Genomic DNA, 10,899 nt, shown 5'->3' on the forward strand with positions numbered 1-10,899 from the left:
GGAGGCCAGAGATAGCTCTCCCTGTGGTACTGTGGCTCTCTCCGGGGAGCTGAACTGGCTGAAAAGAATCCCAATAGGAGGAGCATGTCCGGGAAGTGTGTCCTTTCTTCATCCTCTCAAGAGGAGCATCTGTTACATTGTTTGGGGACTAGAGAGAGAGAGAGCAGATTGTCTGCAGTGCAACAGTTAATGGTGTCCCCACCCCGCAATCCCCTCCTTACTCCGATTTTCTTTTTTTGATTTTCTTTTTTTCTGTTTTGTGTGCGTCTAAGGAACTTCCTCTAATGGGGCACCGTCCGGTCTGTGCACCACCTTACCTGGCGGTGGCTGCAGCATGTGTCTGGGCCTGGTCGATGCGGGTGATTGATCCAAAGTTTTCTCTCTTCTGGCCTCCCTTACTCAAACCTCAAAGCTCTGAGGCACGAACCGATGAGAGTTTTACTGTAAATAACCGCTCCTCTCTACTGCTCTCTACTGCAGTTACGGCACTCTCTCTCTCTCTCTTTGTCTCAATTTGCCCTGCAGCCTGTCAATCTGTCTGTCTGTTTGTCACACAGTCCTACTCACCTGCTGTCTCCCTGGACCTTCATCTCTCTCCTTGAAGGAATGATGTCTTCCTGTCTCCAAAACAGTGTCATTTTTGCAATAAATATTGGCACAATTAAGAGAAAATACTGACAATAGCAAATTTTTTCTCTGTCTCTTTCGGTGTCACTCTCCTGGACTGTTCAAACGCTCAGTGAGAGTTCTCCCCCCAGCTCAACACGTTCCATAGTTAAAAAGCCAGCCCTGCTAGTGTCCGCATCCCCCACCTGACAGATCCATACGCCCCCCTCTCCCTCTCTTCCTCCCTCGTTCCCTCTCTCCCCTGCCAGGCATGGAAATCATGGAGCCTCTCCCCTCTGGAGTGTGAGAGGGCAGGCCTGCCCAACTTTGATCTCCACACCGGCCGACTCCCTCTCGGCATGGCTTCTCCACAAGGCTTCCTCTATAACATTGATTCTTTCTCCACTTTAATTCTCGCTTCCCCTCTCCCACTTTATTTCTTTCTCTCTTTCTTTATTCTTCCTTTATTTATTTTTCTCACCTCCCTCCCCTCCCTCCTCTGCTCTCTCTCTCTCTCTCTCTCTCTCTCTCTCTCTCTCTCTCACTCTCTCTGCTGTTGCCTGCAAACAGGGCTCCATGACTTTGATCAATGCTGCTTCCGTGCTGGAAAGCCTCCCCACCTCCCTGCATTTGGAAATGACCTGCGTTGTAATCTCCCTGCTTGCTGCTTGCGAGTTATTGCGCGCTGTTTTTTTTTTTTTTTTTTTGAAAAAAAAATGTTTGGAAATAGGAAGAGAGGGGACAGAGCGAGAGAAGGAGTGCAGAGGGGATATGAAGGGGGGGGGGGGGGGGGGCAGCGGATTTGCCACTCTTCCATGGCTTAATAAATATTGAAAGCGGCAAGCTCGCCTCTGCTCCAATTCGATAAATAATAGCTCAGGTTGGGCTCAGACTTGGCAGGCCGGGAGGCCCCAAGTCACTTTGTGGAGGCAGATATGAAGCAGCTGTCCCTGCCATTCTCCACCCCTACTCTCCCTTAGCCCCATCCAACCAGCCCAGCCCAGCCCAGCCCAGCCTACTATCTCCTCTGGCTTTTAGCAAGGCCAGTAAACACTCGTTTACATAATCAAGACTGCCGTCGCCAACAAAAACTCAAATGCTCTCTGGGATTTGTCCTTTTCTCCTCTCACGGTAAAAGCGAGTGCCAGTGGTGTCTGGTGTGGACAAATGAGGCCAGGTCTTCTGGAAAGTTCTGCTTGATTCAGTGCCCATTGTCCTGACCTGCCACTAAGTTCAGTTCATGCCATCAGAAAGTGCATCTTTTCTAGCATTCTGCAACTAAAAATGACTTTTATAGTCCATTAATCTGTCGATTATTTTCTTGATTTTCTTGATTGTTCGATTGATAAAATGTCAGACAATGGTGAAAAAGTATCAATCAGTGTTTTCCAAAGCCCAAGATAATGTCCTCAGATGCCTTGTTTACTGTCATAGATGAGTAAATAAAGCTACAAATGATCAACTTAAATGAGCAGCATCATTTTTAGGTGTTTTCCTTGAAAAACACAAACTGGTTTACCAATTACCAAAATAGTTGCCAGTTGATTTTATAGTTGACAACTAATTGATTAATTGATTAGTTGTTGATTAGGATGTGTGGATATGTGCAGGCTTATGCTAATCATGTTGATATTCAGTATGCCTCACTGAAGGAGTTTTGGGGGATTAAGCATCTTTGTGTTATTGTGCCATGTGTGTGATGTGTGGATGTGGTACACATCCATATGTGCCTATCTGTGTCTGCTCAGCATCCTCTCTCTCTCTCTCTCTCTCTCTCTCTCTCTCTCTCTCTCTCTCTCGTTCTGTTTCTCTCTTTCTCTCTCTCACTCTCTCTGACTGCAGCAGAGATGAGGCAAGCACACCACTAATCCCCCTGTGCTACATAGCTGGGGTTATTATTAGCAACCGAGAGAGAGAAGGAGAAAGTCTTCCTATCCAGCTCGAGCAGCAGGAAGTGTGTGTATGTGTCAGTGTGTGCGAGACAGCGAGAAAGAGAGAGAGAGATAGAAAGAGAGAGAGAGAGAGAGAGAGAGAGGAGGGAGGTGTTGCACGTGAGGAATGTGATGGCGCCATGTGAGGAAGGGGAGTAGTGGGTTCTTAATTCAGAGTGGGCCATTGTTCTGTGTGCTTACAGTAAAAGATGGTGGGCCTCTCTCTCTCTCTCTCTCTCTCTCTCTCTCTCTCTCTCTCTCCTGTTAAGCTGTGTGTTTTACAGCGGTGTCTGAGCAGGCGTGGGCGTGATTGGCCGGCGGGCATATCAGCTATATTTGGGAGGTGGCGGCAATGAGGGTGTTTGTAACGTCTCCTCTTCTGACAAGAACAGGAGGGTAGATTCTTCTGTTCTCAGCAGCACTCCTCTAATGTCTCTCCTCCCCCTCCACTGATCTCCACCCCCCTCTCTCTCTACTCCACTCTACCCCGCCCCACCACACCCTACCACACCCTTAACCAAAACCCCCCCGAATTTCACCAGAGGGATGGAGATAAAGGCTCGCACACACAATCCCATAGGCTGCACAACACACACACACACACACACACACACACACACACACACACACACACAACTGCACGCAGGGTTTATTGATTCTAGGATGTTGGAGATGCTTGCTCTCAGTGGTGTGGGCTGCAGAGTTGCTGAGGAGGAGGTGGGCATCAGTTGGCGGATCTGACCAAGCAGCCTAGGGAGGGGACAGGAGGGGTCACTCCTCACATCAATGGCACCCTGCCGAGAAGTCCTCTTAAGCCCCTGTGTGCATGTGTGTGTGATTGTGTGATTGTGTGTGTGTGTGTGTGTGTGTGTGTGTGTGTGTGTGTATGCGTGCACAGGCATTTGCATGTACACAGATGTTTGCGTGTGTTATCATGTGCTTGTGTGTGTTGAAGTGCATTGTCTGCACGCATGTTTGCATGGGGCCGTGTGGAGGAGAAAGATGAGATGGAGAAAGAGTGACAGGAGAGAAAGGTGGCGGGACAGGAAAGGTGGCAGAAAGGGGGAAGTGAGAGTGAGAGAAAGTGTGATGGCGGAAAGGTGTGCTGTGTGTATGTTTGTGTGCTGTGTGTATGTTTGTGTGTTTGTATGTGTATGTGTGAAAAGAGAAGTGAGACAGTGAAGTGTGATGCAGACATATGGAAAAGCAGGATTTTGACAAATTGAGATTACTAGATGGAGAAAAAAAACGTAGAAACATACACAGAGGTGACCATCAGGCCGGTTGGGAGGAGACATGAGTGTGAATACACCTGTGTCAACTTTGTACGTGTTTCTACATGTCTGCTTATGTGTGTGTCTCTCTTTCTCTCTGTGTGTGTGTGTATGTGTGTGTGTGTGTTTCACACTAAGCCGCGCTACTGTGTGGTGTTGTCACCTGTGAGCCTGTTAATGCTGCCACCTGCATCCACTTCATCATCGCTAACATCATGAGCAGAGCAGAACAAAGTAACTCAAGAGTTGCTTCAAAGTGGTTCAGTTTTGACAAAAGTGCCTGCAGAACACGTAGCTGTAACAGTACAGAGGAGGGGTTTTCACTGGTGTTGCACAGCTTTGGTTCTGAGCCACTAACAGTCGTGTTGTACAGGTGAGGAGGGAACTAATGATGCTGCTTGTGAAACATTCTGTTGAGATTTTATCCAGTCTTCTTCTGAGTTCACTTCACAGAGTTTCTGGAAAATCCAGGGTTTTTTTTTTTTTTTTTAGGGGAGAGCTGTAGATTCAGCCGGGACAAAGAAGTCCTAATCCCATTGAACTATTTTTGGGCACTGGGAGCAATCCCCACCACTCTCTTTCTCTTTCTCTTTCTCTTTCTCTCCCCCAATCTCTCCCTCTCTCCCTCTCCTTCCCTCTCTCTCCCTCTCTCAGTAGTGCTGAGTAGCTCTTATCTCTCCTCCAAAGCCTCCTCTCTTCTCTTCTCTCTTCTCTCCTCTTGCTTCCCTTCTTCCTTGCCTCTTATCAACACCCCACCCCGCCCCCCTCTCCTCCTCTGAGGGTTCTGTCTGCTGTGGGTCAGATAGGGCTGTTTGAGGTTGCCAGCGTGAAGGGTGCAGGCTCAGGGGAAGGGAGGCGGGAGAGGACGAGGTGGTGGTGGGGGTGGGGGTGGTGGTGGTGGGGGGGGGGGGGGGGTGCATTCGGAAAGAATTGATTTTCCAGTGGGAACTCGCAGCCGCTGTCTGGAGCCAGGGACTCGTACTGGGGAGAACCGGTCTGGCCCAGAGGGGAGGACTCGGGAGAGCGGAGGGGTTGGGGGGGGGGGGGGTGGGGGGTTCAGCGCCACATTTGCCTCCCCTCTTCCTGTCGCAAATGAAGCTCCAGCCCCATGAAAACGAAGGAGAAATCATACCCAGCATTTTGATGAGTACAGTCCATAACTCCAGCCCATATTGGAAGGCTCTCTGCATCTCTCTCTCTCTCTCTACCCTCTCAATCTCAGTCTTAAGCATTTATCACTCATCAGGGATTAGGAACTAATGGATCACAAAATACCATGTTCAAATCTCATAATGCCTACAAGTCGATGAAAAGGTCAGCTTGAATTTGAAGTCTAGGAGTCTGTTGTTGTTGTGGCTGTGGGAGAAGCAGGCGTCGTGATCAAACACAATGGAGAGAGTCTGCCGTGCGAGAGGGCCCTCCGCCCTGGCCATCTGGGCGGCACGGCAGGCCCGCTGAGCTCAGACAGGCGTGATGGAACACCGCTTACAGTCACGCAGCAGCAGGAGCGGGAGCAAGGGGCCCGCCTGTCTCTGGGAGGGGGAACTGGCCGGCCACCGGGCACTGAGCGCCGCCGTGCACACACGAGCGCCCCACCCAGCGACATCTGTGCCCCCTGTGTGTCTCTCTGGATGCGGAGTGACCAGCGGGCCTGTGTGGAGAGCAGATTTAACGTGATAGAAGAGATTCTCTTCCTCCAGAGCGTTCGTTTTTATGGGCTGTGGTCATTTAATTGGCGCTTGCAGTGTAGCGACTGTCAGAGGGGAGGGCTTGTGGCAAGAGCGCAGAAGCTCGGAGGGTTGTGCTTGTTTTGATTTAGCTTCTCGTGGTACGGTCCAATTAGGAAAACAAATGGCCACGCTTTGTCCTAGTGTGCACTATTCTCCTCTGCTTAACAGGTCAGGATATTGAGGCTTGAACTTAGAAGTAAAACAATGGCTCAGGGCATAGACTTTCTCTGAAAGGGGAGAGAGAGAGCAGTTAGGCAAAGTCAAAAGGCAATGCTGAGCTAAAGTGGGCTGGGTCTGCTTCTGGGGCTGATTGTGTTGGATTGAGCTTTTGGAAAGAGGATACTAAGGTGAGAGAGAGAGAGAGAGAGAGGGAGAGGGAGAGGCCAAGACAGGCAGTAGGAGACAGACTACCCCCTCACAAAAAAAGGCTGGCAAAGGTAGCCATGACAGATGGAAGAGTTCAGTCGTCGCCATAGCAACGCCAACACAGCCACCCTTTCTTCACTGTAAAGTGTGGAGATGAAAAAAAAAAACTACTGTGGGTTTATATTATTATATTTTCAAGCCATTTATAAACAATAACAAATAGTCTGTGAGAGGGTCACTGGAGTGAATCACCCTCTTGTTTACGCAGATAGTGAGCAATCGTGTCTTTCTCGTTTTTGTCTCTTGAGACATTACATGCAAAGTCTGAACAATCTCCTCTGCTGTTCAGTTGGCAGGCGCTCGGGCGCTCTGTCACATCATCACCATGGAGATGATCTTCCTCCCAAATCTGGCAGTTTTCGGAGCCTATATTCATTGTCAGACATATGCTAGTTGCAGGGCCTTACAGCCTGTGTCAGGCGACATGTTTGTAAACACAGTTTCAATGGAGGAGGTGGTACTGTGAGAGGCGTTGCTTTGAAATACTGGGTGATACATCCATGTCAGTGAACTAAAGAAATTAATTAGCCATCATTATGAACAATTATACACACACTCTCATGTACACAAACTAACGAGCAGATGTAGTGCTTATTTGACAGTGTGGTGGCCCAGTCAATGGGCTCCAAACCCACACTGGCGTGTTGATTTACTGAGTAGGGGGACGCTGTAAAGACTCTAAGCTGATGGGACAGACACTGGGCCAAGAGTCAGCCCATAAAAAAGGACCCACATAGGAACCCTCTGTTTAGAGAACGCCTTATCTTCATTCTCTTCTCATCAATATTGCACCCAAACATTACTGCCAGAGCTACAGAGAATGCCATTTGGATCTCAGTAGGACCTGGTAAAACAGAGACTAAACTCTCTCTACCTCTTTCTCTCTTTCTTTCTTTGTTTCTTTCTTTATCTGTCTCTCTCTTTCTCTCCACCCATCTCCAGTGAGAAGCGGAAGCTGCTGGTCAACATCGGCAGCCCCATCCAGTGCAGCCTGAACGGGAGGAAGTGCACCGTCGTGGTGGAGCCCAAGATCAACCAGTCGCAGCCCGACTTCACCAAGAGCCGCTCCGGCTACATCCTGGCCGTGCCAGTCAACTAAGCAGGGGGAGGGGGGACAAACAGGACCATGGGAAGCCATAACCATTTCTGTGCCCTCCTTCCTCCTGTCGTAGAACTGAACTGATTTCAGAGATCAAAGCCATAGAAAAATTCTCCAGTGAAACAGGCGTCATATTGAACCTCGCTTAGCTGCATTGACTAGTGTGTTCGCTTGTTTCATTTGTATGTAAATGGAAAATGTCATCCGAGTAATGTCCTGTGCTTTTAATTGCTTGTAATTCCTCATACTTGCTATCCACCAAAGTCATTCACCAAAGAGTCGCATATTCAAACGTGGGTGATGTAAGAATATAGGAAATCCCAGACGGGGAGTTAAACCAATTTAATTTTCTTTTTTAGATGCCAAATGAGGAGGGTAAATCATTATTGTAACGTTTGTGCTAACCAAACAATGTAGTATTCACTCAGACTGAATACAGACTGAAATATTAGATAATTTGCTATGGGGCATTTCCTATTAGTTCAAGATGAGAGATTATATCAGACCACAGCTAAGACTGTGATTATTTTTGACCTTTTGTAGATCGTATTCATTTGGGTCAATGACATTGGTAAATTAGTTTTGGGTAGTGTGTTCCTAAGAAATCCTTAAATTCTTGGAAATCCATGGAGACCAAATTGTGTGTGTGTGTGTGTGTGTGTGTGTGTGTGTGTGTGTGTGTGTGTGTGTGTGTGTGTGTGTGTGAAACGATGAGAGCACTTTCCCCGTCAGGTGTAGACAAGGATGTGTTGATCATGTCCTTATTCTCTTCTACAGCTCTGAGTAGAGCATTACAACTCTCTTCTAACTTAATCACCTTTCCATTAGTATCCTCTACACTTACTATCACACTACATGCAAGTACTAACTAATGCAAAAACACTTGCCAACATTGAATGTTCCAATTGTATGCAATGTAGCCTATATCCTAAATGCAGTGTATTTTAGTATCTTGAGATGTCTTGAGAGACACAATGAAATGAAGAAATTAATATTAAAATCATTGATTTTTTGTATACTGTTTCCATACTGTATGTATGTATACTAAATGTAAGATGAACGGCACTAAGGTGAGAGGCTAGCAGTGGGCACCCTCCAGGCAGGGAGCATGCAGTGGTTTTGTCCTGCATGTAATCCCTCATTAGGCTTGTAATAGGTTAGATAGAGACTCTTTTGAGTGGGCCAAGGCAGGTCTGGAGGTGGGCCCTCACCCCTGACTGAGGAGCCACTTGAGTTGCACACACCCCCTCTCCTCCGACACAATGGGTGCAAAGCGAGCGTGCTCATTGGTCATAATCCGGCTAGACCTCTCGCTTTGATAGTCTGTTGGCTTTGTGAGTGTGTGTGTGTGTGTGTGTGTGTGTGTCAAACCAGTCATCCATTTGAAAGAGGCTGGGGACCAGAGCTTATATGCCCCCTCTTGTAAAGCCCCCCTCCTCAGCATCAGCTAGAGGCCAACAGACGGACACTCAGCCAGGTAGTGTTCTAGGGGCTGAACCTCGCTACCCATCCACCACGGGCATGTTTTGTGTGGAGTTCATGGGTAGTGCATACAGGTACCTCATCCCATGTGACAAGACTGACCAGCGTGCTGTTTCTAAGCCAAATACGTTTTTTAAACAACTCCAAGTTCTACCAAATACTTCACTCCTGTTGTCTACACAGCAGACATTTTGTACTGTATGGATCTAGCCGCCTGACAGATCACTGTGTTTAATGGCTCAGTGGATATGTAAAATAATGAGTCATCCAAAGCCTCAAAAATAGCAGCTCGAAAGATGTCACTGGCGTGTGTGGAGGGGGATATCCTTGAAACCGTGTAATGTGTTATTTATGAATGGCAAAGCCTAAACCAACCTTTATTATTATCTCTCCCCTGCTATTGATTCAGAGATGCGCACGTATCCCTATGTTTGTCATCAGTAGATTTGTGTGTGCATGTGTGTGTGAATGTGTTTGTTTGTGTGTGGGTGTGTGCGCGCGTGTGAGCGTGCTCTGGCTTTATTGATTCAACAAGAGTGAATGGAGGGGTGATGAGAAAGGCACTCCCAAGACACATGGCCTACTTTGAGCAGTTTCCCTTCTGCGGATGAGAAGTGGCAAACCCGCCTCTGATATCAGCGTGTCGCGTCTGTCCTCGCCGAGAGAAAACGATTCCGCTCCCTTTAATTACCACGCGCCTCGCAATAGCTCAAGGAGCCATCCGCGAGATTAGGGTCATAATCAGTTAATTGGTACCGTGGCTGCAGACAGAGGGAGAGTGGCCTCTGTTGTGGTATCTTGCGGGGGTGACATGATCTGAATGGAGTTATGGGGGTATGGGTGGAGGAGCAGGCGGAGGCTGGGGTGGGTGGGGGTTAGTGCCAGGCAAGTGAGGGGAGTGGGCACAGCAGTTTGGTGTGTGCCATGTGTCAGTGGCTGATTCAGTTGGCAGCGTCCTCTCTTTTTTTTCTCTCTCTCTCTCAATTCAGTTGTTCCTTCTCTGTCAGTCCATCGACCTATCTGTCTATATTGAGGGGACAGTCTCTTGGTTAGTAATCAAGGATCTTTGGTTCCTCTCTAAACGCTTCCATTTCCGCCATATAAGTCAAGCCTAGCGCAGTGAACTACGCCTCTGGAGCGTGCACACGGTTCTGGTCTCTTTTCCTCGGCCCCAGTTTGCATAGAGATCCAAATGACACACCAATAGCCCTCAGAAGGATAGCACCTCAGGCACCAGTTTCTACCGAATGTAGGCTGAGCTATTCAGCTTCTTAGACTTTGTTAGTATCACTTGTGTTGTTGCTGTCGGGGGATATTGAAGAGACGAGAGGAGTGCTCAGTGGCAGCGGTGAGTGGCTTCCCTCGCAGATGACTCAGTGGCCAGACAGCCCTGCTTCAAGGAGATTAGAACAGTAGGAGTTGTGCTGCCCACACACTTTGTAACGGTTGTTAAATTTCAAAACCAGGGTAGAGGAGAGGGTGGTATCTGTTTTACATTGTTTTTTTTATTCTTTTGCTATGTTTTTTTCCACTCTACACGCCAAAGTTTGGTTTCCTTCATCCTTAGACAGCAGTAGTATGTGTTTTGGAATTGATGACTGCTGTGTCTGTTTGTGAACCAAATAAGAGTCCAAATATCTCTCCACATACACATGTTTTTCCCTGACATTCGTTGGAAGTAATAGGATAGCCACTGTTGATGTAGTACCTTGTCAGTGCTGTGTGAAGTCTCTTTTTGTGCTTTGCAAAGAAGATGTCTGTAATCCCATTTGCATTGGTCCACCAGAATCACATCTTAACCCTCTGTTGTCTGTCTCCAGCCTTTCTTTCCTCCTACACTTTTTGTACCTGGACCACATGCACCATAGTGCCTTTAAATGTTTCCACATTCATATTAATGTAACGTCAGTACAGTACGTAATACCACCCTATCCTAAGATAAAAAATAACCTGTTTATTGTCTGTGCTGTTTATTGTATTCAACAGTAACTAGCTAGTCTGATCAGTGTATGTGCCTAATTTTGTATTTTGTGTATTTAAGTAATATATTATTAATATTGACTGTAAATGAGGAGATCAGATGATGGACCAGATCAAAGGGAACGTAATCAGTGTTTTTTTTTTTTTCAAGTTTATGTTTATATGGGATCCCGCAAGACATTGATTTTTTTTTCATGTTATATACTCCTTCATTTGTTTGTACAATTGTTTGCAATTGTCATTCATGAAATTGTTCAACCATCTGTATTTGAGTTAAGAAAATAAATATCTTTTGTTTCATATGCACCAATCCTCAAAAATGGTGTGTATTTGTCTATATATTTGTTCCATATATAATCCATTCCTGCTGC

General features: G+C 47.1%; 1 protein-coding gene across 1 annotated transcript in view; it reads left to right on the top strand.

Annotated features, from left to right (window-relative positions):
* myo1d (myosin 1D) overlaps positions 1-10,834 on the top strand; it is a 98,655-nt gene extending 87,821 nt beyond the window's left edge. Inside the window, exon 22 of the mRNA XM_042082503.1 lies at positions 6,910-10,834. Coding sequence (XP_041938437.1) covers positions 6,910-7,066 — 157 coding nt within the window. The 3' untranslated portion in view covers positions 7,067-10,834. The remainder of the gene's footprint in view (positions 1-6,909) is intronic.
* The last annotated feature ends 65 nt before the right edge of the window (positions 10,835-10,899 follow it).

Source organism: Alosa sapidissima, chromosome 24, assembly GCF_018492685.1.
Source record: "Alosa sapidissima isolate fAloSap1 chromosome 24, fAloSap1.pri, whole genome shotgun sequence".
NCBI classification, from domain to species: Eukaryota; Metazoa; Chordata; class Actinopteri; order Clupeiformes; family Clupeidae; genus Alosa; species Alosa sapidissima.